The following is a 27,402-nucleotide window of genomic DNA, read 5'->3' as shown; positions in this document are numbered from 1 at the left end:
CACCTCCAGCATTTGCTGTCTGCCTGAGGCACATAGTCTACTTGGTGTATAAAAATGCCTATGTAAACGCTTCAAGCAAAGATTTCTAAATGTTAGACTGTGCATAGAGACGCATGTATCCCCCACTGTGAATTCTTATACAATTCTCCGCATATGAAACGTATTGTATGCTGGAATTTAACAGCAGCTTGTATTCTAGATTCTACTAAAAACCTTAGCAGTGCTGATCTCATGCTTAAGATGCGCCTCTCGCTTTGTCTGTACTTTGATCTCTCTCCTTGATTGCAGGATAGAAATTGAAATAAACGCACCAAAGATGGAAAAATTCCACCAAAATTCCATGACACCACAGGGTATAACCAGTAAAATTTATTTTGGTACCAGTTTGGTGTTTATTTCTATTACTGCAGGATAGAGATTGCCTTCTCAGTCTTTTGGCTTTTCCCAGTTAGGGGTTGCCACAGCGGATCACTGGCAGTGGATTTTTACAGTGAGTTGCCAGCGTGGCACCCAACCTTCACAGAAGGCACGCACAAGCACCTACCTGCATGTCTTTAAAGTGACTTCTCCGCAGGGAGGACATGTAGGCTCTGCACCAAAGGCTCTCCAGCTGGGAGTCTAACCGGAGAACCTCTTGCTGTGAGGCAACAATGACTTCTCCGCAGGGAGGACATGCAGGCTCGGCACCAAAGGCTCTCCAGCTGGGAATCTAACCGGAGAACCTCTTGCTGTGAGGCAACAATGCTAACCACTGTACCACAGCAGCTGTCCTTCCCTATAAATACAAATTCTTGACCTCTTGTATTACCTTTCCCTCCGTTTGCTCCTAATACCTTGGTTACTTTGCTGGTTTTCTCCAGTAAATTCCAGCCTATTGTCTGTCCCCAATTGCAGTCATTCCTATTGGTTGGATCTCCATTCTCCGTTCCAGAGTTGCTGTAGTTAAGACTACAATCTGTGTGGTTATTTTCCTTAAGTATCTGCATCCACAGTCTGTCTCTAGCTTCTCCATGTTTCATTATCCCTTTCCACTGCCACCTTTAGCTAGATCTAATAGGTCTTTAATGGGTTTTTACCCTCCTTTGGGTATTACAGCCACCACTATTTTCTTCCATGTTTTTTTTCTTAAAGTACTGTTTAAACTTTCTGGATATTTTCAGTTTTTCCCACCTAGCTGCCAGACTTCACAGGGATACCATCTGTTCTGGGGGCTTTCATAATTGTACACCATTTTTCTCCTCTCCTATTTGTAATTGAGCCTCATCTTCCAACATTGACGCAGTTAATTTTTCTATAAACACTTCCATTTGCATCTATCTCCATATGTCATACAGATTTTCATAAAATTTCTCACTGTTTTTAGTACTTCTAATGGATCTCTCATTTTCCTTAGTCTCCCTATGCCTGGCGACAACCCTTTCTGATTGGGATTTCTTTAGATGTAGCATTTCTAACAGAGCTGGATCGGACTTGTTTCAAGTCAAGCAGAGATTGAAGGAGACAAGAGTCAGAATAGTTGGGGGGGGGGGTTGTCCATATAGGACAAGTGTTTTAAGGCTTAGGATCCTCTAGTTTTGTGGCCTGTTAGTTGCAGCCGTGTAGTGAGGTGCATGCCAAGTGGGGCATTGTACTCTAATTGGCTTAAGAAGAGTAGAGGGGATGATTGCCTCTTCCTGGATGCAAAGCAGTAATGTGCCACATAGGGCTTTTCTGACCACCGTGGCAATGTGGTGGTAGAGGTTTCTGTCGAGCTGTGTTCCCAGATATAACACCTTGTGTTCAGTGGACTACGGACATGGAAAGGAAGGCTATGGTTCTGACACCAGTCTCTTAGCGAGGCCTTTCTGTAGTATGTCAACATCACTTGGACTTCATAATAGCTCCCAGCTTGCAATAGTCTGACATTGCCAACATACTGGCTGACAGATTCAGTGCAAACTTCTCCCCCCCCCCAAAAGGAGACATATCTATACCAAACTACTGCAGCCCCCCAAACATCTCTAACGCCTAAGTGAGAACTGCTCTCTCCAAAGCAAAAAACACAGCATCCATGGGACCTGATGGTGTCCCCGGCTGTGTGCTCCACGAACTCAACGAGGAATTAAACCCACAGCTAGGACAGCTGTTTAATCAGTCTCATCTCTGGATACGTACCCAGGGAGTGGCGCACTGCGACTGTGGTCCCACTTCACAAAGACGGTGCCTCCACCGACCCTGGAAATTACCGGCCCATTAGCTTGACAAGCCTTATCTGCCAAGCCATGGAGAGTATCATAATGGACCTCATAAATAAAGACATAGGGAATTTGCAGACTTTGGATCCAACCCAGTTTGGCTTTGTCAAAGGCAGATCATGCCTTTTAAACTTGGTTGACTTTTTTTTTCGAAACTGTCACCAAAGCCATTGATGAAGGAAAGGTAGTCCATACAGCCTACCTCGATCTGGCGAAGGCTTTCGATACAATACCCCACTCGGGTATCATTGAAAAACTCATCAGCTTAAATGTTAACCCATACATCACAAGATGGGTTGCAAACTGGCTGAGTGACAGAACCCACAGGGTCAGAGTTGCTGGCGCCATGTCAGACTCAAAGCCTGTCACAAGTGGTGTCCCACAGGGCTCTGTCACTCTTGTTTGGCATCTACTTTTCCGAAGTACAAGCAAACACAGGAGGGTTATGGCTGACAAAGTTTGCAGATGACTGCAAACTGGGCGCCGTAGTCACATCTGACACAGATAACCTTCAGAAGGGTCTCACAGAAACGGATAACTGGTGCCAGAGCCATGGCTTAAAGTTAAATGCCAAAAAATGCAGAGTCATACCCTTCGGGAAAAACAAGGTTACCCCTAGCTACCATATAGGTGGCAATCCACTGAGCACAGAAGAAGTTATCAGGGACCTGGGGACCCAGGTTGACAGCCTGTCATTCGACACCCATGTAGCTAAAGTAGTTAGGAAAACCTTCTACATTGCCCACCTTATGAAGGGATTCACATCTAGATCAAGGGAGGTCATACTCTCCCTATACTCATCACTCATCAGACCAATGATTGAGTACAATGCCCCATTCGGAATGTATCTGACCCGACACTTGCAGCAGCTGGAGAGGCCACAAAAGTTCCTCGCCAAAAGGATAAAGGGTCTCAAAAATCTGTCCTATGCTGCCCGACAAAGAACTCCAGCTCTATTCAGTCACTTACCGCTTGCTCAGAGGTGACCTTTGCCTGACATACAAGGCCATGTCAAACCCAGATTTGATGAATATGCTATGCTTCACCTCAAAAAATCTAGATCCGTCAGAGCCACAAGGGCGGGAGACTTAAACCTCGATACGGCTATTAACAGGACGTGCTGGAGGGATAGATTCATCACCCAAAGAATCCCTATGCTGTGGAACAAAATCCCGTTATATGGAGGCAGAGCACCTCGCTGGCCTTGTTCAAGAGAAATCTTGACCAATGGATGGGAGATCGCAGATATACCCCAGGGATTAGGGATTACCTCAGTGTCACTGCTCGACAGAGGCACAGCAAAATAATGGGTATAGTTCCCCATACTAAAGGGGTGGCGTAAGCCACAACTATGGGCTAGGCTTGTAAATGCCCTCGGGCAGATAGCCTAGTATGAACCTATTGCATTTGTTTGTAGCTGTTACGGTGGTATTTACCTTTGGAACAGTCTAAAAAAAGGCACTATAGAGATGGCAAGAACCTTTGCCAGTATCTGGAAGCCCAGGGCTGACTGATGCAGGCCATCTCTTGCAAAACATCTAAGTCGTGTCATCCTAGGCAGATATTGGATCCCCTTAGAATGACACCAGGAACTTGAATCAATTTTCTGCTTGTACTGTAGTATCATTCTGGGTGATGGTAGGATACTTCTCAGGGTTAGGGTCATACCCACCTGGGCTACATAATCCAAGAGCTCATGTAGTCCAGGGAGGTACATCTCAGGTCATTCACACCCACATGTACAATGACGGTCTGTATTTGTACCTGTTGAAGGACCTGAGTGCATGTTGTGGCAGATCTGGCACCTGACAGGCAGCTGACTGTTGCTCTTTCCTTCAATCTAGTGAGTGTTGCCTTCAATCTGGTAAGTGTTATCAGTATGCCTCACTATCAAGTCACCTATGACTAGTGTGATGTCCTTCAAGGATGCATCTGCAGTCCTTACAAATGGGTTGTCCTGTCGTCAGGCAGCCCTTCGGTCGGCCGGATTCCAAAGTCTGGGTCTGGCCTCGGCTGGTGTCGCACTTCACCCGACATAATCTCTGCTGGTCTTCGGGTATAAAGGCATCAGCCGACGCCATTTTCCTCTGTCTTTCTTGCCACGTGGCGCCCGAAGCAGAAGCTGTTCGCAAGTGCCGGTCGGTCAGATCCAGAGATTACTACTACCGAATACTACTTCGAAGACTTCTAAAAAGCTAAGAACCCCGTTGGACTCTTTCTTGCCTCAGCCGATGTCAGAAAAAGTGAATAACTGTTTAACTTGTGGGAAACAAATACCTCAAAGATTTCCACTCTTACTGCTTACCTTGTTTAGGCCCAGACCACGACGTAGCAGCTTGTTTAGCCTGTGCTTCCTTCAACCGAACGCTTGGGCGTCGGTCGGAGTTTGCTGAACAGTTTTTCGGCTCAGATTTTGCATACATTATGCCGTCGGATCCTCCGACTACTCAAATTGTTAAACGCAAAGAAAGACCGACACTCGGGAGAGTTGTCTTGTGATTAGTGTTGTGGTAGAGTGCATTTCCCCCTTGGAGGTCTCTGGGTAGGTTTTTGAGAGCCTCCGCGAAGGTTGGTGTGGTTTGTGCTTTTATGTGAAGGCAGTGCTAGTGTGTTCTGGAGGGCTGTGTTCCATGTGGTGTTTTACCCTCTTGACCAGCTATTCCGGTCTTGGCTGGAGAGTGCATGGCTTCCAATTTGGATATACAAGTGCATCTTTCGCAAGTCTGAGTGTGGCTTCAGTGTATATGAGGCAGTTGCTAAATTGCCTCAGGCTGCCAAAAGTTCACAAAGTTCATGGGAGAAAGCGCAAGGAACTTGCATTTAGACATGCTCGGAGGGCATTAAGTACTGGAGCTGTTTCCTTGTAGAATTAGTGATTACCACTTTTGTGGGTTACAGTAATTGCTGCAAGAAGTCTGGTAAAGTGCTAAACTATACAACTAGTAAAAATAGGAGAGAACTAGCAGATCCAAGGGAAAAATTAGAGCAGCAGACTTGGGCACTGCTCTGAAGCTTACAAACAGTCTTGGATACAGCAAATCTGTATCTGGACTAGACTAGCTACAGGAAAGGTGGGAAACAAGTGCAGATGCGGGCTTTAAACTAAAGTTGAAAGATGGGGGGGGGGGGACTGCCCATGGCCAATAAGCTACCTGTTGAGGTAATACTGCTGTCCTGAGACTCCCCTTATTCGGCCGTGTTTAACACTTGCCAGTGCATCAGTTCTTGTTGCTTCTTAACCATATCTTTCCACCCTGTTTTTTTTAAACTCTACTTACCCATTCTTCCCCTCTTCAGTTAAGTGGAGAAAGTGTTACTTTTTTTTTATCCTGCATTTTTAACTTGCTGATACGAAGTTGCATCAAATTGAAAAATTCTGTCTAGAGCCTAGCCCAGCTTTTTTATCTTGGGGGGGGGGGGGATAAGTAATTGCAAACTCTAGCTACTGAATTCACATCTTCATATTTTCAAATTGTCTACCCTCCATTTTATAATTTTCCCCTTCTCTGCCCCCCAGACACCATTGCAACAAATGAAATTCCAGTCCCCACCTACAGGTAATATTCCCTGCTGAAAGCTGCTTTTTCCAGAATTAAGTTCCATTTATAGTAGTTCAAGGTGGAATGTAAATGGTAACATCTCCCTTTCCAGTAGCCACTTAGTACTACAAATCTAGTTATTTTTTTTATCCTCTACATTTGAGCCTCTCTTGCAGTTAAATACTCCTGTCTTCCTCTGTAGAATGTATTCCACTTAACCATCCTGAAAACACTTCTCCTGTAGTACAGCTTTTATGCTGTACATTTTTAATAGTTTAGTAATCTTTTGTATGAGAGACCATTAACACTTAACGACCCTTCTGATAATTTTCCCACCTCTTTTATTTGTAACATCTTTAAGGATCTAGTTTCAGCTTTTGTTACATGAGTGCAACGTTTGGCAGGTTGACCTTTTTTATATAGTTCCTAGCCTCACATCTTGCAAAGCTTTTGTTCTATTGAAAGCCCTCAGACGAAAAAATACACTAACTTTAACGCAACCTTGTAAATCTTCAAATATTTAAGTTTATTCTTGCCAATAGGAACAATTGTCAAAATCTGGCAGCTGCAGTCGGACTTGGGTTAACCTAAAGGGAAGGTTATCCATGCCAAAACTGACATCTGCGCTTTCTGGTTTTGTCTAGTCTTTATTCTTTCCCAGCGTAAGAACATTTGAATTATTTCAATCTCCTAACCATTGAACGAACACCACTAAGTTTTGCTTCTAAAAGTATTTGTTAGAGGAGAACTTTATGCCCAGTGTTTTTTCTTACTAGATAAAGCAAAGAGCCTTAATCCAGTAAGCGCATCACTTTCTTGTATCCTACGCTTTCAAAACTGACTTCTTCCATTGCAGTGCCTACTTAAGATTACCAGAACAAGCAGAATCTTTCACAGCTCACTTGTTTTGTTTGACTAACTTGCATTTCATCAGCATGTCCTGCATCCACTGATTTCTTTCCTCCAGGAACGAATATTCTGAAGATGGCAGTGTACAGCAGTTTGAGTCTCGCAACTTCTCAACATTGCACGATTAGTGGAATAAATTTACTTGTCTGTTGTGCAGTGAGTAAATTTGCACAAATAGTTTGTCATCCTGCCACAGTTTTGTCAGAATCTACCTCTGCTAGTAGGGTTCAGTCTTTACTATTGAAGGTCTAGGTTTTCTCATGGCCATGTTTGGAGCATACACTTTCAGTTCACTCCTGTGTAATACCAGTCCTGTGTTAATAAAATTACTACAGCCTGTTCTTCCAGATTCTCTAGTGCAGCAGAAAATCTTTTTTTAAAACGTCTCTTCATGAGCAGTCATCTTTAAGAGGGCCTCTTCTTTTTTTTTCCCCCACTTCTGATTTTGTTTGATCACATGATTGTTTATGCTTCCATTTTTTCCAGCCTTTGGTTTGAGTTGATTTACTCCATTGGTGTTCATTTTAAACTGCTTTAAGTACGTTTTACTTTCCAATAACCCAGAGGAAAAAAGTAATCTACCAAAGCTGGAGCTTCATCTTCATTTTGCTGAACAGCTGCAAAAGTATTTCTAGTTTTAGTCACCTTTGTGTGTTTTCTTTCATTTGTCTAGGCAGTGCACTTGCTAGAGTTACTGAAATTTAGCCCCCAAAAAGAGTTCACTAGTTTGAGTTTTACATTGGGAGGGCTGAAATTAAACAAACTCTGTTTAGGCATCCCTTTTGTCTTGTCCTTTCTGTAGGTAGCTATACTTCATATTAGCTTTGCACTTCTGCTAGAGACCTCTCTTGGCCTCACATAAATATTGAGACTACTAAATGTTTTCCACATTCTGCTTCACTACACTTCCAGGGGGACTTGGGTCAATTTCCACCAAAGGTCCAAGTCTTCAGAATACTTTTTGCTTACTGTTGCATCAGCCATGCTAGCCAAATGTACAGTTGCTGAGATCCCTTGAGGACAGTGTCCGAAGCCTTACGCAAGCTCCAATCACCACTTAAAGTATAAAACCTCTCAACTGTCCAGATTTTTACCTAATGTTTAGTCTTAAATTTGTGATTTCTCTGGCACTTGCCTCAGGATTGAAGTCACTAATGAAAACTTGAGTTTCAGACTTCATATTCAAGAAATGCATGCTAGTACAAATACTGTTGTAGCTGCTTTGTTTATAAAAGCAATTTATAAAATTGATCCCTCTTGTGGCCTTTGTTTTGCCATTATTTTTGGCTTTGTCCAGATTTCTCTTGCCAAGTTCAGGTATAGTATGCAAACTTTAAAAACCAAATGTGTAGCTATCAGATTTTTCAAAAGCTGACAACACAAGGATTCTTAGTTCCCAAGTGAAGTGTTTTAACGTCTTCTTTCATTAGCCAGTATGGATATGTCTCCACAGTCCAGCTGTCTTATTCTATACTCTTCTTTAGGTTTCCTTAAAAAAAAAAGTCTTACTAGAATGTTACTGTAGTGTTGGTGACCCCCCAGACAGTAAGCTACCACTTGGTCCTCTAACTGCATGTTTGACATACCTTACAAATTGAGGTATTGCTCTCAATGCAAGGCCTTTCTGCAACCTTTTTCAAGGAGTCTACCACCTAACAACCAATAGATCTAGGGGCCTTTCCAAGGGTATGGCTGCAGCAGCAAGTAACATCTGTTCTAAAACAGGAATAGCTGGCATATTCCCAGTATATGAAAAACTCCCACAGTGTCAAAACTGCCTTGACTAACTTCAGGCTAGTTGTGACCATATAGGCAGGCAAAATGTGCTTGTCTTAATGGTCAGATTCTGCTTAGTATGCAAACAGTAAGTGTGGTTTAAGGTGACTGGCTATATATGTTATGGTTTATATTGCATAGTGTTCCTGACTACAGTTCTATGTTTGCATGCAGGAAATTGTGCAACAATCATTTAATATTGTACATTTTTTAAACACTAAAATTGCTAGTGTTTGCATTACAGCTAGATGAAGGCATTTTAACTTTTGAAAATGAAATTATTTTTTTTTTAAGAAATTGGCAGAGGAGCAGCAGGAGAAGCTGGAGCGCCAGTATTGGGCAATGACTAAACTGCAGCGTCAGCACGAACATATTCTGCGATTTGCATCCTGGGCGTTGGGGAGTGACAACAACATGGCTCTGCTACTGTGCAGGAAACTGGTATGGCACTTCAGAATGGATGGTAGTGGGTTTTGTAACGTGTGTGTATATATATGTGTGTGTGTGTGTATGTGTGTATATATATATATATATATATATATATATATATATATATATATATATATATATATATATATATATATATATATATATATATGTATGGGCATTGTAGTGAAATGGAATGTGCAGGACTTTGTGAGGAAATCAAGTTGGAAGCAGTGTGCCCACACACACTCTTGAAATCCTATAGATTTGTAGAAGTTTTACTTGTATACGTTGAGCAGGACTGTGTATTCTGATAGTATATCTTTATTATTGTGTTACAGCACTTCTGCCACTGGCTAGGTTGCTTAGAAATACCATTTACTACTTTGGCCTGAAATTAATTTTTAACTAGATTCTTTGGCTGTTTTGTAGACTTATAGCATCTCACTTTTTGAACAGATTTACTTCCAGCTACACAGAAATCTGAAGGCCTTGGTAGATCCTGTTGATCCTCTTGGTGAAGTAAAGTTTCAGTGGGATCCAGAGTTCTGGGCCAAGCAGGCTGAATCATTTGGTGAGTTGATTTTTCCTGATAGCAGAAAATTATCCCTAAACTGAGACACTGGTTTGAGGTGTTCAGTGTTCATTGTTCATTGTAGCGTTTAGATTCCTATTCATTTCAGAAGTACGTTTTCTGTTGCATTTCTTTGCCTCTGGTTTTGAGACAACCTTGTATGCAATTGTACTAAGCGTTATCCGACCCTGTTGCGTTTTGGTCCTAGCTCCCCAAGCCTGTATAATGGGATCCTTTTTGGCCGCCTCTGTGGTACTGTGGCATAATGAATGTGGAGCTACATTCTCAGGTGGTATTAAACCTGCACCTCCATATTCAGACAGTGAAATATTCATGGCTGTGCAGCTTGGTCCATTGCTGCACTATAAAACCATCTGCACGCCTTGGGGAAAGCTTATGTAGCATGCATGCACCCTGCTTGTAGAATACACATCTGTGCTGGAAAACTATTATAAATGGAATACTGAAATGGCTACCTTTTTAAGAAACCTGCTGCCCTAGCATACTGCTGTCACGAGTCCCTAGGGGCGCTTAGTGCAAAAAGCACAAACTGGAAAGCCATTTTGAAAGGGCTTAAGTGTATCGCCTACACACAGGACAAAGCTAATCTGTTCAGATCTTGTGTAGTACCTGAGCTTGTGTAAATCAGCTGCAGAATTCTATTGTATGGTCTTTGGTTCAAGACGTTAGTGGTGGTTGATTCCTTAGGATCAACCCTATCTTTCAAGCAAGTCATGGTCTTCAAGGATTAATAAGAGCAAGAAGCTATGTGGCCAAGTTATTGCCCTAAGAATGCTGCCAAAGAGCCATGCTCAAAATGAATTTATAATTTTATTATATGTAAAGCCACAAGTGGGTGCACACTTCCAACAGTTAAGTGGAGCTACCTTTAGATATTTTTAGAAAATTCCATTTGGGTAGCAGCTGACTGCTGAATTCGAATAGGCAGAATGTGATTGAAGAGCTGGCAATCTGTGGTACCATGCAATCTTTGGAATGTAAGGTTTTGCTTTACCAAAGGTAATGTGTCCTATCTCGCCTTCATTCTTTGCTGGTTGGGTTTAGAACAGAGAATCTGTTGACTTGCAGTTGTATACAAAAGCTCAAGCTTCCACCGACTAGTGGCTATACCCTATCCCGTGATGCCCTGGGAAGATAGATCTTTGCCACTAAACAAAATTGTGTGCTTCCTCTGGACTCGGCCTGAGTGAGTTTTTTTTTTTGTATTTACTTACTAAATAGGTTTAGAATTGTTTAGTAGGTGGTGCAGCAGTTAGTGTTGTCGCCTCACAGCAAGAGGTTCTGGGGTACCTTCTGTGTGGAGTGCATGTCCTCCCTGTGGTTACATAGGTTTTCTCTGGGTGCTCAGGTTTCCTCCCACATAAGACATGCTGTAGGGTGAGTGTGTGTGCCTTCTGTGAAAGGTTGAGTGCCAGGCTGGCAACTTGATACCATAACTCCACTGCCAATCATGAGCTGACAGGTGATCCGCTGTGGTGACCCTTAACTGGGAAAAGACACAAGTAGTAGACCCTTTCTGGTTCATTTTTGTGGTTTTCCTTTTTTGTTGGCAGTCTACCACTATGCCTGTGTTTTGCCCTTATCCCAGTCCTAAAATCATTTGGGGTCTCCATCTTATTCCTTTATTGTTGGGTAGTCCGTTTGAGTTAAGGGCTCCCTTTGGCCCATTGAACTTGGAGGGCTTTTCCTTCCCTCTTTCTAAGAGGTTTGTCATTTTAGTTGAGACTTCTCTTGTGATTTTCCTTTTGGTTGGTGTGTTGACATAAAAAATGTTGCCTTTTTGCTAGATTTCTTATTTGGTTTTCTTGAATGTATAAGGATATTGATTTCTTATTTGATTTTCTTGAATGTATAAGGATATTAAAAGCGTTTGAGCTCTCAATGTGACAAATGCAGCCAGATGTCTTTAACAGATGTACACTAGTTGTTTACAGTTTGGGTGCTGTCCACCTACGAGAGTCATGTTTTTACCATGCATTCAGCTTCAGGGTTTTAATGGGGAGAGAAGCTGATTGGGGGGGGGGGGGTTGTTGAAGGTACCTTGTCTGAGTCTCTAGAAGGGAATCTGAGTTCCTCCAAATCCTCCCATTAGTCTCCATCTTGGAGACTGGAGAAATCTTAAATTTTTCCATGGCTCAATCATTGCATGCAAAGGGGTTATTTACAGACCCAAAGGCTCAGACCTCCATCAGCTCAATCTGATTTTGAGGGGTTTAGGTGCCGGGGCTCACCTGTCTGCTCCAAGGAGGAGTGTAGTCCAGTTATTGGACCTGTATCTATCCCTCACTGCTTCAGTGCAGGCACCTGCATTGTCCTCTGAGCCCACTGCCTTGGCTTGGGGGGGGGTTCTTATGGTTCCTCTAGCAGGGCTGTGGTGCTTTCGAGGTCATGTGCTGTCACCTCAGATGGCTCCACCCTCTGCTCCTAGCACGCTTTTCCCACCGAGCACCAGTGTCTGTCATCCCAGGCATGGAGACCCAAAGTCCCAGGATGCCCCACCAGGCAAATCCATTTCTTTTGAAACCTCTCCAGAGTACCCCTCAGAGGTCCCTCAGAAGAAGTTAGAGGAAACAGACTCCCCTGAAGAGTCCACTTCAGACAGACCTCTGAGTCAGAAGGGTCTCCAGTCCTCGCCTGATGTCTCCTTTGAGGGCATCCTAGACATCCTTGGAGAGGTGGCTGGAAGCTCATTAACTTTTCTGAGGATGTCTGTGTACCTGGAGGCTTTCAGATTTCACCCCTCCACCTCTTGGGTTGACCACTTTTTGACCTACTTGGGAATGTAGTCGGAAGGTGTGGAGCTCTCCACATTCATAGCATGCTCATAGGCCAAATAGGTTCATCACTGCACCTGCCGATGGGGATTTTGAGTAGGTGTCCTGGTCTGTGGTGGCAACAGCTGCTAGGTTGTCTGAGATCTTTATCTGGCCATCCACCAAGTAAAGAGTCGAGCGATGGGCAACTATGGAAAGTGTACGTTTTCAACATCCTTTTGCCCTTCGGTCACAGTGATCCAAAACCCACTTCACCAGACATCAGAGGGATCGCCTGAAGGAGCTAGATCTCTAAGGTTCTGTAGCTTGGGTGTTGGACAAGGTTACCTCCATCTCCATCTTAAATTCCTTTGCACTCTTCCATGTGGCTTGTTTCCTATGCAGTTGATGGGACAAGCAGGGCAGTGGGTACAGGAATTTCCTTGAGGCATTCCTGGATGCACTTGTATGGTTTTGCAGAGTCCTTGAAGTCTTCATTTAACTCCCCTTTTGACAGCTTATCCTTGTTCTGCGTAAAAGTTGACAACCTGACCAGGTGCGAACAGGAAGAGATTCTCTGCCATGGGAGTCAATTTCTTCCTATCTGACGTCTGAAAGGTCAGAAGGGGGTAAATGTGGTTTCAAGTCCCAGAGAACTTTCCCATATGCACATGATCTCCCCGGGGCAGAAGTAATGGAAGAAGCCAACCATGCAGCAGAGGGGGGTCTGCAAAACCAGGGCAACAAATTTCTTCAGTGCTCCTGAGAGGCCTGCCTGTCGGTCTCTGGAGGCAGGGGGCACTTGTTGTACCCAAACATCTGGCTAGAGATCACAAATGACAATGCCTGGCTAGAAATGACAAATGGGTACAAACAATCATATCCAGAGGTTATCGCATAACATTTCCCTCCCTCGTAGAAAAAAATCAGTCCCAGATGTTACACTCTGAGGGGTCCTGCAACTCTCCTAACCTAACTCGTAACTGCCTCCACCAAGAATCTACTAACATAGGCATCCTGATAAACTTCGAAATATGTCTTGTTGCCATCACAGCATATCATTTTTATAGGGGCAGGCTTGGATACAAGAGAAATGTGGATTCTGGACCCAGTTCCAGATCTCCTAACCCATCTGTCAGTCGCTCCATCTGTTGTAACCCTCTGACAATTTGGTTGCTCCAGCTCCCAAATAGCCAGGCTTCGAGATTTCCCCTGCAGTACAACATGTATTGATTCTGTTTCATAAGGCTTCAACCAGAAAATTGTTCTCGCAAGTGGAAGATTTTCCTGTTGGGATTGCAGAAATCATATTGATCCCTGTACTGTTGGGATTGCAGAAATCGTATTGATCCCTGTATTGCTGTGCTAAGCTTTTTAATGGTGCGGTGGCAGTTGCAATTTAGGTTCAATTAGCTGCTATATCTAGTTTTCATATTGGGGAAATTGGCCTAAGAATCATGTCTCAAGAATCATGTAAGGCTTTTTTTTTAACGGCTTTATTGAAAACCATGAATATATTTTGATAAATACGTTTTTAAAGTACAATATTTAATAAAATACAATAGCACAGAAAACTATATACAGTGTTTTCTGTATAGCAAACGAAGTCAGTTTAATTTTGGTAGAAGAAAAATAAAGAAATTACTGCATTAATCTTTATCCAGTTTAATAATGTATGATAAGTTGTCTATCTCGCCTTCATTCTTGCTGGATGGGTTCGGAGCCGACCTCGGCTCCGACTCTGCCACTCTAAAAGCTCGAGAGTTGGTTCCACCGGCTTGAGGCTCCCCTTATATCCCACAATGCTAGGCGAGAGTTACCTCAGATCTCGTTTGCCGCTACAGCTTCGAGGTTGGTTGCTTCTACCGGTTCCTGGTGAGTGTTAGCTTTTTATACAAAAAGTTACTCTTTTTTTCCCTTTTAACTTTAATTCTTCCTAAATTAGTGTAGGATATAGATCTTTATCCCGACCCTATTTTTCCCGTTTTCTTATTAAAGAACCGTTGGTTCTTCCCTTGGGCCTTGGCCTTCCCTTCCCTAGGGTGTGTTTGTGTAGTTACTTTAACTTTTTTGTGCTTAATTATTAGTATTTTACTAAAATTGTTATTATTTTTAGTATTAATAATTTTTCTGACAGGGTATAACTGTGTGTTTGGGTGTGTGTTAGTGTACACCTGTCAGTTAGGAAAATGTCAAAGGAAGCAAAGGTCTCTGGATTCAAGAAGTGTGATGCGTGCTGTCAGAAAATGTCTCTGACAGACGCTCACACTTCTTGTGTCTATTGTCTGGGGCCTTTGCACCTGCAGGACTCCTGTGCTGTGTGCCATGGCTTCAGCCCCAGGGTCCTGCAGGAGAGAAAAAACAAGTTGATTCTGAGAGGCTTGTTAAAACCAGAGGATTCCCTGTCAGTTTCAACAGGGAAGCCCTCTAAGGCATCGAGGTCTTCGGCTCCGGCTTCTGAGCCGAGACCTCAGGTTGTTCAACCTTTGCCTTTATTGGCTCCGGCTGGAGCCGATAAGACTCAGTCCACAGTTTCTGTGGCTTCCTCTGCTCCGGCCGGAGCCGAGGTTATCGAGGTACCCGTGTCGGCTCCGACAAGATCTTCGGAGCCGACAACCAGAAAGAGGTCTAGGTCACCTTCTCTTGGCTCCGTTCATTCGGCTCCAGGATCTCCCCTGCTGTCTGAACGGAGCCAAAGGTCTCATTCCTCTAGGTCATCGAGGCTTTCCGATCATGACCTTCAGAGGGTGGTGAGTCGACTACTTAAGTCCGAGGCACTAGCCCAGATGCTTCAGAGCCTGACTCATCAGTCGGTGCCTGCCCCGGTCCATCAACTCTTTCCTCCTTCGACTCTTTTGAGTTCGGAGCTGGGTCGTGTCGGAACCGAGACTGTGTCACTTGAGCCGAGACAATTGTCTTGGCTCCGTCGTCTCCGTTTTCTTCCGTGGAGGAATCTCGGCCGGACCTCCTCGTCGGCTCCGAGGGGTGAGTGGCATCGGACCCTTGTCCGACCCCCTCTCCTCTCGGTGCTTCAGCGCTGGTGAGTTCGGCTCCGACATCGGCCTCGGAGCCATCACTGTCGGTGCCGAGGGGGGTCCTTAGCTCCTCGGAGCGGGGACCTCTGGCTCTGCCTGACAGGGGTGCATTCGAGGTCATGCGGAGTGTGTTAGAGCCTGGCTCTACTCCACAGTCGGCTCCGTCAGCCCCTCCTATGCTGCCTCAGGGTAAGTCGACTCACTCCCTCATCCCGGACCGCAGAGAGCCAGCTCCTCAGTAGACCCCCTTCGGGATTTCATCCTCTTCCGAGGCCTCTCCTGATTTGGCAGAAGAGCCCCCTCGGAAGAGGAAGTGCAAGAGGAAGCACATTGACTCACCTGAGTCTATCACGTCGGACACAGATCTGGATGATTCTGAGGGTTCCCCCCGTTCCCCTTCTGAAGATGTCTCATTTGCAGACATTCTGGAGATCCTTAAACAGAGGAAATTGGCCAGCCCTCAACCCTTCGGAGGACGAATCTGTGTATCTTGAGGCATTTGGCTCTCGTCCTTCCACCTCCTGGGTGTCCCCCCCTTCGACCCCCTCATGCAGGTGGTTGCTAAGAAGGCATGGACGGCTCCTGATTCAGTGGACCCCACTCCCAGGAGACCCTCCAAATTCATCACAGCTCCATCAGACAAGCAATTTTTATCAAAAGGAGTTTCTGTGGATGCTATGGTGGTAGCTGCCGCCACAAAGAAGGAACTGGCTGATCCTTCAGTGCCTGTCCATCCACCTAACAAGGAATCTAAGTCCATGGATAGGTACGGGAAGCGGATGTTCTCCTCAGCGACATTTACCATGCGTCGCTGAATTACCTGTGCCATTTCACTCGCCTTCAAAGGGACTTGATCAAGGAAGCGAGTGAAATGTTGAAGGACCCTACAGCTGCGGGTTTCAAGAGAAATGAACACGCAGCTGGCTATCCTTAATTCCATTTCCAACTCCTCCATGCGCCTCTCTTATGCGGCCGATGGAGCGAGCAGAGCGAGGAACAGGGGTAGCCTTACGAGGCACGCCTGGATGCGGCTATGCAACTTTATGGAACCTTTCAAGGCGTCTTTCACGAACTCCCCTTTGATGGATAATCTCTTTTGGTCCTCAAGTGAAAACCCTGACTAGGTGCGAGACTGATGGCAAGACCCTTTCTGCCGCCGGAGTCCGTTTTCGACTCTTCTAGGCCTTACCCCAAAGGCCAGAAGGGTGGAAAGATGTGGTTCCGTAAACAATCTCAAGGGACTTCGCCTGACGACAGAGTCGTTCCTACCAGAGGCAGAGGTGGGAATAACAATGGTAGACGCCGCCTAGGGGCAGGGGGTCCGCAGAACCAGGGCAATCGGAAGCCTTTCCTGACAAGCCCTTTCAGCATCCCTGAGGTGTTGCCCGACTGCCCATCTTCCGTGGCAGTCGGGGGAAGATTGTCACTGTACCCCGAAGCCTGGCTATCCCTGACCCAAGACAAATGGGTACAGTCCATTTCCGAAGGCTATTCTATCCCCTTTCTTCGTTTTCCAAATCAGTCAAAAAAATCCCTTCCAGATGTTCCACCCGCTCAAAGGGATATAGCAGCTTTGGAAATTTCAAAACTGCTTGCAAAAAGAGCAATTCAGCCAGTGTCAGCAGACCAACAAGGATCCGGAATCTACTCAAGGTTCTTTTTAGTTCCAAAGAAAACAGGGGACTGGAGACCAATTTTGGATCTCAGTATCTTGAACAGATCAGTCAAGAAAACAAGATTTCGGATGGTCACGCTGCAATCCATTCTTCCCCTATTGGGAAAAGGAAACTGGATGTGCTCTATAGACCTTCAGGATGCATACTATCACATAAAAATGAACAGACGCTCCAGAAGATTCCTCCGCTTCAGGCTGGGAACCAGTCATTTTCAATTCAGGGCCCTGCCCTTTGGTCTCACCACTGCCCCCCGGGTGTTTACCAAATGCATGGTAGTGGTAGCTTCTCACCTGAGACGACAAGGATTCCAGGTGTTTCCATATTTGGACGACTGGCTTCTCACAGCTCCCACCAAGCATCTCCTTCTGATGGCCAGAGATTATACTTTTCGCGTTTGTACAAAACTGGGTATTTCAATAAATTGCGTAAAGTCTGTCTTGTCACCTTGTCGTACTATTACCTACATAGGCAAATTTAGATACTATAAACATGTCTGCAACGCTAACAACCAAAGGATATCAGACATTCACAAATTGGTGTCACTTCTCAACAACAACAGAGCCAAAGCCAGGTTAGTTCTAAAGGTGTTGGGAATCATGGCAGCGCCATACCTCTCCTCCCATTGGCCAGATACCACATGCGGATCCTTCAGTGGATGCTTTTTCTCAATGGTCATACCAGGAACTTCCAATGTCTCACACCATTATGATCACGCAAGCGTGCAAAAGCATCTCATGTGGTGGATGTCTTCCCCAGCTCCTGTCGGGAAGACCATTTGTTCCACCTCCTCCGGTTGCTACTCTGACAACGGATGCCTCCCTGATCGGGTGGGGGCATTATCAGGGCAGGACAGTCCAGGGCACATGGCAACCAAGCGAATGCCACTTGCACATAAATGTTCTGGAGATGAGAGCAGTGCTTTTAGCGTTGCAAGCCCTTCAACACTCTCTTCCCTTGGGAGCGATTGCAATCCAGACAGACAATATGTCTGTAGTGTGGTACATCAACAAACAAGGCGGAACCAGATCATACCCCTGTGTCGAGAAGCACTCAGACTGTGGCAATGGGCGATTTCTTCTCGGCGTTTCTGATAGCAACGCACATCCCGGAAGTCCAATCACATTGCGGACAAGTTGAGCAGAGCTATACTCATGCCTCACGAGTGGTCTCTGAAAGACTCTGTAGTGAGAGAGATATTTCTCAAGTGGGGTCAGCCTTGCTGCGATCTTTTTGCTACTCCCCAAAACAGCAAGTGCAGAGAATACTTCACTCTATTCCCTTTACCAGGCCAACCCAGCAGAGACGCTCTAGTCCAAGTTTGGCCCCGGGGACTTCTGTATGCATTTCCTCCTTTCCCTCTGATCTCTCAAGTAATACAGAAAGCTATCGCTCAGAAGGCCTCATTGATCCTCATTGCTCCTTACTGGCCTCGACAAGTGTGGTTCCCTTTTCTACATCGTTTTCTCTTGGAGCGACCGTGGCATCTGGACCTAGTTCCAGATTTTTTGATCCACCAGTCGGGTCAGTTTCATCGCTCCCTCCCCTCTCTGAACCTCACTGCTTGGTTCCTCCAGTTCCAACCGTAGCCAGGCTTCCTCAATTATCTCACTCGGTTAGAGATATATTGATAGCTTCCCATAAATCTTCCACTCGAAAGATTTATTTGAGTAAGTGGAATCGCTTCTCATATTGGGCACAAGGAAAGGACATAGATCCTTTCACCGCTTCCATCCAACTAGTCCTTGATTTTCTAGCTGAACTCTTCCATGCAGGTTCGTCTCCATCTACTCTTAAGGTTCAATTGGCAGCTATTTCTAATTTTCATGTGGGCATTTCTGAATCTGCCCTAATGTCCCACAAACTTTGCAAAGCCTTTTTGAAAGGAGTTTTTCTTCTCAGACCTATAAGAAATCCTCCTTCTCCTTGGGACCTAAATTTAGTTCTTGCTTCTTTGATTCTTTCCCCTTTCGAACCTGCAGCTTCATGTTCCTTGAAATTATTATCATGGAAAACTCTTTCTGGTGGCTATCACATCAGCTAGAAGAATTTCAGAACTTCAAGCACTCTGTTGTCGTTCTCCTTATCTTTTGTTCCATAAGGACAGAGTTTCCTTACGAACTAACCGTCCTTTTGCCTAAGGTGGTTTCAACATCAAATCTAAACCAAAGCATTGACCTCCCTGTCTTTTTCCCAGAGTATTCAAATAGGTCTGAACAAAAATTACACTGCCTGGATGTTCATCGTCAATTAAGGTACTACTTGGACAGGACGAAACCATTCAGAAAATCTGATCAGCTGTTTGTCTCCTGTGAGAAAGCAGAAAAGGACTTCCAGTTTCAAAGGTATCATTATCCAGATGGCTAACGTCTCTGATTACCCTTGTTTATGAGATTAGACACCAAAACTGCCTAATAAACCTAAAGCCCATTCCACCAGTGCTTTCGCTACTTCTTTTGCCTTGCTAGACAGACTGCGTATTGTCACCTTTTGTGCAGCGGCTACTTGGGCTACTCCTCACACTTTTATTTCCCATTATAAGTTGGATTTAGCTTCTAGGCATAGAGCTAATTTTGGTTCCACTGTTCTCAGGAGTGTGTTCCGTTAGGCCACCCAGGACAAGGTGCTAGGGACGCGGTCCCATCCAGCAAGAATGAAGGCGAGATAGACAGCTTAACATATAGAAGTTATGTTCTTACCATAACGTTCCATGTTAGTTGTCTTCTCGCCTTCTTGCGTCCCACCCTCCTTCCCCCTGGCCTGGACAGACCTAGAAGAGTTGTGATCGTGACCTCTCTTTCTACCACGTCTTTCTTAGTCATATGCTATTGTGCATATTTCTTATTTCAGGATGTAGGTCACCCTTTTTCTTCCTGCTGTTAGAGGTGGATTCTATTTACAGTTATACTGTTATTGATATAAGCTGGGTTAGCTTACAAACGAGATCTGAGGTAACTCTCGCCTAGCATTGTGGGATATAAGGGGAGCCTCGAGCCGGTGGAACCAACTCTCGAGCTTTTAGAGTGGCAGTCGGGCGAGGTCGGCTCCGAACCCATCCAGCAAGAAGAAGGTGAGAAGAAGACCACTAACATGGAACGTTATGGTAAGAACATAACTTCTATTTTTCCCATTTCTAGTAATTTAGTATTCCTTGTAGATTTAGATTTGATAGCTAACATTTCTAACCTTGATATTTCCAAGAGAAGACCCTTAAACTCTGAGGGAACTGAGCTGGAATTCCAGTTTCTTGTAACTTTTTTTTTTTTTCCTGGCAATGGACCGTATAGACAAGAGTCTGGAACAAGTATATTGAATAATGCAAGTGATTTTGTAATCATTTTATCTGTAAAAAGTGTTAACTTCCCAAAATGTCTTTGTTCCAGTCAATGTTGGGTTACATCTCCAACAAACTATCTTGTTTAGTTATCTTACTCATTTTCTGAGGTGTGGTGAAAGATATATGTAAAAATCTCCATGTGAAGATTCTCCATTTAATGGAGGAATTTGTTTTGCTGACTGAAGAAAATTAACTTTCTGAGGGAATAACACTATTGATTACAGAAAATTAATTCTAATAGTTCTGAATATACATAAAGATCTTGTTTAATTGCTCTATATAAATATATTGTATACTTTGAAAGTATTAAATATATAAAATTAAATATTGAATAAGTTTGGGTATTGAGTTTGCATTTAAGAGGCAGAAGTCATGCCCGAAAGCAGGTAAAGGCAAAGACTGTGATAGTGAGGGTTGGAACTTTGAATGTTGGCAGTATAACTGGTATAGGGAGAGAGCTAGCTGATATGATGGACCAAAGGACTTGTTGGTATATTGTATGTGCAAGAGACCAGATAGAAGGGGAGCAACGCTAGGTGTATCTGAGGCGGTTTCAACTTGTTTTATCATGGTGTGGAAGGGAGGAGAAATGGCATAGGCATTATCCTGAAGGGAGGAGAAATGGCGTCTATCTTGAAGGAACAGTATGCGAAGAGTGTGTTGGAGGCGAGTGTCTGATAGTGATGTTTGAAACTGGAAATTGATGGTGTAATGAATGTTGGTGCATATGCTCCACAAGTTGGGTGTGCGTTGGTTGAGAAAAATGTTGGAGTGAGTTGGATGAAGTGGTGATTGTACCCAAGGGTGAGACTGGTGATTGGAGCAGATTTCAATGGGCATGTTGGTGAAGGGAACAGAGGGGATGAGGAAGTGATGGGTAGGTATGCTGTTAAGCAAAGGAATGCAGAAGGTCAGATGGTAGTGGATTTTGCGAAAAGGATGGACGTGGCTGTGATTAATACATATTTTAACAAGAGGGAGGAACATAGGGTGACATACAATATTTGAGGAAGATGCACACAGGTGGATTATGTAGAATGGCCAATCTGAAGGAGATTGGAGACTGTAAAGTGGTGGCAGGGGAAAGTGTAGTTAGGCAGCATAGGATGGTGGTTTGTAGGGTGACATTGGTGATCAAGAGGGGTAATTGTAAGGTGTTCAGGGAGGAGTTAAGACGGGCACTGGGTGGCAGTGAGGTGATCTTCAGGGAAGAGTTAAGGCACTGGGTGGCAGTGAAGAGTTACCGAATAGCTGGGTAACTACAGCAGAACTAGTACGAGAGATGGCTAGAAAATTGCTTGGTGTGACATCTGGAAAGAGGACTACAAGGAGACCTGGTGGTGGAATGAGGTACAGGAGAGTATACAGAGAGGTTGGCGAAGTGGTATTGTCAGATGAAAAAAGTAGACTAGTGTAAGGAGATTAGGTGCAGGGCAAAGAGGTGGCGAAGGATAAGGCATATGAAGAGTTGTATAAAAGGTTGGACATAAGGCAGTGGGAGAAAAGGACCTGTACCGATTGGCTAGACAGAGGGACCGAGCTAGTAAAGATGTGCAGAGGGACCGAGCTAGTAAAGATGTGCAGCAGGTAAGGGTGATAAAGGATAATGAGGGAAACTTGCTCTGAAGCGAGGAGTGTGAGCATATGAAGATTACTTTGAGGGGTTAATGAATGAGGGAGAGAAGGTTGGATGATGTGCAGATAGTGAATCATGAAGTGCGGTGGATTAGCAAGGAGGAAATGAGGATAGCTATGAAGATGAACGGAAAGGCTGTTGGTCCAGGTGACATACTTGTGGAAGCATGGAGGTGTTTATGTGAAATGGCAGAGTTTAACTAGATTGTTTAATGAAATCTTGGAAAGTGAGAAGATGCCTGAGGAATGGAAAAAGCGTTTTGGTACCGATTTTTAAGAAGGGTGATGTGCAGAGCTGTAGTAACTACAGAGGGATTAAACTGATCAGTCACAGCATTAAGTTATGGGAAAGTAGTGCAAGCTAGGTTAAGAAGGGAGGCGATTGGTGATCAGCAGTATGGTTTAATGCCAGCAAAGAGCACTACAGATGTGGTGATTGCTCCGAGTGAAGTACAGAGAAGGTCAGGAGGAGTTGCATTGTGTCTTTGGATTTAGAGAATATGACGGGGTGCCTAGAGAGTTGTGGTATTGTATGACTGGGTGCCTAGAGAGTTGTGGTATTGTATGAGGACGTTGGGAGTGTCAGAAGTGGTGCAGGATATGTACAAGGGTAGTGAGACAGCAGTGAGGTCTGAGGTGGGAGTGACTGATGCGTTTAAGGTGGTGATGGGATTACATCAAGGATCAGTTCTGAGCCCTTTTTTATTTGCAGTAGTGATGGACAGGTTGACAGACTAGATCAGACAGGGGTCCCCGTGGACTGTTTGCAGATGACATTATCTGTAGTGAGAGTAGGGAACAGGTGGAGGAGACCCTGGAGAGGTGGAGATGATGAGCTCTAGAGAGAAGAGGAATGAAGGTCAGCAGGACTAAGGCAATGTGTGTGAGGGAGGATAGAGGAATGGTGAGGATGCAGAGAGTGAGGGAGGATAGAGGAATGGTGAGGATGCAGAGAGTGGAGGTGGCGAAGGTGAATGAAGTACTTGGGATCAACCATTCAGCATAATGGTGAGTGTGGAAGAGCGGTGAAGAGTACAGGCAGGATGGAGTGGGTGAAGTGTCGAGTGATTTGTGACAGACTAGTACCAGTAAGTGAAAGGGAAGGTCTGCAAGAGGGTAGTGAGACCAGCTATGTTATATGGATTGGAGACGGTGGCATTGACAAAGGCAGGAGTCGGAGCTTGACGTGGCAGAGTTGAAGATGTTAAGATTTGCACTGGGTGTGACGAGGATAGACAGGATTAGGGATAATTATATTGGAGGGTCAGCCCAGGTTGGAAGGTTTGGAGACGAGCCAGAGGCGCAAGATTACGTTGGTTTGGGCATGTGCTGAGGAGGGATGCAGGGTATATTGGGGAAAAAGATGCTGAGGATGAAGCTGCCAGGTAACCGGAAAAGAGGAAGGCCTAAGGTAAGGTTTATGGGTGTGGTGAGAGGACATGCAGGTGGTTGGTGTGACAGAGCAAGATGCAGAGGACCGTTAGAAATGGAAACAATTGATCTGCTGTGGTGACACCTAACGGGAGCTGCCAAAAGAAGATTGAATTTGCATTTAAGGCTAAAATTGGCTTATTTAGAATATATTTTTCTAAACTCGTGCAAATCTGACCAAAGTAAAGGTGTTAAGTTTATATTGATCTAAGTGCATTAATCAATTTTCTCATTTATTTAGTATTTGCCGAAGTAGTTTTTGTTTCAAATAGCAACATTTTAGAATGATCTGGAAAGAATTATCCCTTGTGTATAGGCGATAGGAAAAATGAACAACCGATTCTCAAAGATTCTAAACCTAAATATATAGATGTTAAGTTGTCTCGCCTTCATTCTTGCTGGATGGGTTCGGAGCCAAACCTCGGCTCCGACTCAGCCACTCTAAAAGCTCGAGAGCTAGTTCCACCGGCTCGAGGCTCCCCTATATCCCACAATGCTAGGCGGTAACTTCCCAGATCTCGTTTGCTGCTATAGCGATCGAGGTGCTCTTCCAACCGGCTCTTCAGGTTTTTTACTTTAAAAAACAAAGTTAACTAAGATAGACCCCCTTTGTTAGTTTTTCTGTATTTACTTATTTAGGTAGTTTCTTTAACATTCCCTTGCAAATTCTCCCCCTTTTTTTCCCCAAGAACTTTCAAGTTCTTCCCTTAAGCCTTTTGGCCCTGTCCCTCCCTTCCTAGTAGGTGGAGTGACTGTTTTCTGTAGGGATTATTTAGTTTAATTTAGTTTAGTTTAATTTAGTGTAATCTGTGAGTGATTACACTATCTTTAGAAATGTCTAAAGAATCGAAGGTCTCGGGCTTTAAGAAGTGTGACTCGTGCTGTCAGAAGATGTATACTGCCTGGGACCTTTGCACCTGCAGGACTCATGCGCTGTTTGCCATGGTTTCAGCCCTAGAGTCCTGCAAGAGTGAAAAAAATAAGCTTATTTTAAGGGGCTTATTGAAGCCTGAGGGTCCCCCGACTCAGTCTTCGGGGAAACCCTCCAAGCCTACCAGACCATTGGCTCCTGTATTGGAGTCATCTTCGGGGGCTTCGAAACCTGTTTGAACATCGGCTCCGGCTGGAGCCGATGATTCTTGAACACATGTTCCCACCGTTCCCTCGGCTCTGGCCGGAGCAGAGGTAGTCACTGCTGAGTCGGCTCCGATAAGGCTATCGGAACAGACTTCTAGAAAGAGGTCCAGGTCACCATCTATCGGCTCCGTTCATTCGGCTCCAGCATCTTCATTGTCTGAACGGAGCGATAGATGTCACTCTTCTAGGTCGTAGAGACTGTCAGATCATGACCTTCAGAGGGTAGGGAGTCGACTTGAGTCCGAGGCACTGGCCCAGATGCTTCAGAGCCCGACTCAACAGTCTATGGCTAATCCTGTCACTCAGAATGTTCCTCCTCTGACTCTCGAGTTCGGAGCCGGGGCAGCTCGGACCCGAGACTGTGGGTGCGTCGGAACAGATACCTTTGTCGTCTGTGCCGTTTGCTCCAATGTTTTCTTTGGAAGAATCTCTGCGCCGGACTTCCCTCTGCTCAGAGGGGCGCATGGCATCGGACCCTTGTCTGACCCCGCTCTCGGTGCTAAAGCGCTGGTGAGTTTGGCTCAGACATCAACCTCTGAGCCATCACTGTCGGTGCAGAGGGAGGTTTTCAGCTTTTCGGAGCGGAGACCTCTGGCTCCGCCTGACGGGGGTGCCTTCGAGGTCATGAGCATGTTGGAACCTGGTTCAACCCCACAGTCTGCTCCATCTGCCCCTCCCTCCATGGTGCCTGCAGTGATTATTTCTCACTCCCTCATCCCGGATCGTAGAGAAGCCAGCTCCTCAAGTATCCCCAGTGAGGATCTCCTCCTCTTCAGAGGCCTCTCCTGACCCGGTAGGAGAGCCCCCTAGGAAGAGGCAGTGCAAGAGGAAGCACATAGACTCCCCTGAGTCTGTCACCTCTGACACTGATTTAGAGGATTCTGAAGGTTCCCCTCGTCCCCCTCTGAAGATGTCTCATTCGCAGACATCCTCAATCTTAAAACCGAGGGGGAATTGGCCAGCCCTCAACCCTTCAGAGGATGAGTCTGTGTATCTTGAGGAGTTTGGCTCTCGCCCTTCCACCTCTTGGGTGTCCCTCCCTTTGACCCCCTCATGGAAGTGGTGGCGAGGAAGGCTTGGACTGCTCCTGACTCGGTGGAACCCACCCCCCAGGAGACCATCAAAATTTATCACTGCCCCCAAAGACAAAGAATTCTTAACCAAAGGAGTCTCTGATGCTATGGTGGTGGCTGCAGCCACCAAGAAGGAGCTTGCTGATCCTTCAGTGCCTGTTCATACTCCTAACAAGGAGTCTAGGACTATGGACAGGTACGGGAAGCGGATGTTCTAGTCAGCGACCTTTTCTATGCATTCAGTGAATTACCTGTGTCATTTCACTCTTCTCTTGAGGGATTCGCTCAAGGAAGCGAGTGAAATGTTAAAGGATCCAGCAGCTGCGGGTTTTCAGGATAGGATGAACTCTCAGCTAGCGACCCTCAACTCAATAGCTAACTCCTCCATGCGCCGCCTTTCATACGTGGCGGATGGGGCGAGTAGAGTGGTAGGTACAGGTGTGGCATTACGTCAGCACGCCTGGATGTGGCTGTGTAACTTTGCGGACCCTTTCAAGGCGTCCTTCACTAACTCCCCTTTTGATGGATCCATCCCTCTTTGGTCCTCAAGTGAAGGAAACCCTGACTAGGTGTGAGACTGATGGCAATACTCTCTGCCGTCGGAGTCCGTTTTTCTACTCCTAGGCCTTACCCCAAGGGCCAGAAGGGGGGAAAGATGTGGTTCCGCAAACAACCACAAGGAGTTTCGCCTGACGCACAGTCTGTTCCCCCCTAGAGGCAGAGGGGGGGAACAATAATAGTAGCCGTCTTAGAGGCAGAGGGGGCCTGCAGAATCAGGGCAGTCGAATCCTTCTCTGACAAGCCCTTTCAGCATCCCTGAGGTGTTGCCCGACTGTCCACCTTCGGAGGCAGTCGGGGGAAGATTATCTCTGTACCCAGAAGCCTGGCTTTCCCTTACTCAAGACAAATGGGTACAGTCTATCATTTCTGAAGGCTACAAAATCCCTTTCTTTTGCATTCCAATGCAGTCCGGAAAATCCCTTCCAGACGTTCCACCCAGTCAAAGGGAGCAAGCGGCATTAGAAATTTCAAAGCTGCTAGCAAAAAGAGCTATTCAACCAGTTACAGCAGACCAACAAGGATCCGGAATCTACTCCAAATTCTTTTTGGTTCCAAAGAAAAGGGATTTGAGACCTATTTTGGATCTCAGCAACTTGTTTGTAAAGAAAACAATTTCGGATGGTCACGCTGCAGTCCATCCTGCCCCTTCTGGGGCGGGACAACTGGATGTGCTCTATAGATCTCCAAGATGCGTACTATCACATCAGAATGAACCGTCGCTCCAGGAGATTTCTCTGCTTCAGGCTGGGAACCAGTCATTTTCAGTTCAGGGCCCTGCCCTTTGGTCTCACTACAGCTCCCAGAGTGTTTACCAAATGCATGGCAGTGGTCGCCTCTCGGCTGAGACAACAAGGATTCCAGGTGTTTCCATATTTAGACGACTGGCTCCTAACAGCCCCCACCAAGCATCTTCTCCTTGCCAGAGACTACACCTTACACACATGTCAAACACTAGGCATTTCAATAAATTACGAAAAGTCTGTCTTGTCGCCTTGTCGTGTTACCTTCATAGGCGCAAATCTAGACAGTCGACATGTCAGCCAGATTCACAGAGCAGAGAATAGCAGACATACACAGACAAGTCTCTCTTGTCTTGCAGAGCAACAAAGTCAAAGCCAGACTGATCCTGAAAGTCTTAGGGATAATGGCGGCCATCCCTCTTCTACCATTAGCTCGCTTCCATATGAGAATCTTTAAATGGATGCTCTTCACACAATGGTCTTTCCAACGACTTCCAATGTCCCATCCTATTCGGATAACACAATCATGCAAGAATCATCTCTCTCGG

The 27,402-nt window shown here is 45.3% G+C and overlaps 1 protein-coding gene across 2 annotated transcripts in view; it reads left to right on the top strand.

Moving 5' to 3' along the window:
• TRIM28 (tripartite motif containing 28) overlaps positions 1–27,402 on the top strand; it is a 689,781-nt gene that overhangs the window by 61,369 nt on the left and 601,010 nt on the right. For both annotated transcript variants that reach the window (XM_044058953.1, XM_044058952.1), the window contains exons 7-8: positions 8,753–8,899; positions 9,344–9,458. In XM_044058953.1, the coding sequence (XP_043914888.1) occupies positions 8,753–8,899; positions 9,344–9,458 (262 nt within the window). The remainder of the gene's footprint in view (positions 1–8,752; positions 8,900–9,343; positions 9,459–27,402) is intronic.

The sequence above is a fragment of the Protopterus annectens genome, chromosome 17.part0 (assembly GCF_019279795.1).
Source record: "Protopterus annectens isolate FY-2018-M chromosome 17.part0, PAN1.0, whole genome shotgun sequence".
NCBI classification, from domain to species: Eukaryota; Metazoa; Chordata; order Ceratodontiformes; family Protopteridae; genus Protopterus; species Protopterus annectens.
The sequence above is the reverse complement of the archived record's forward strand: the minus strand, read 5'-3'. Positions and strand labels throughout refer to the sequence as shown.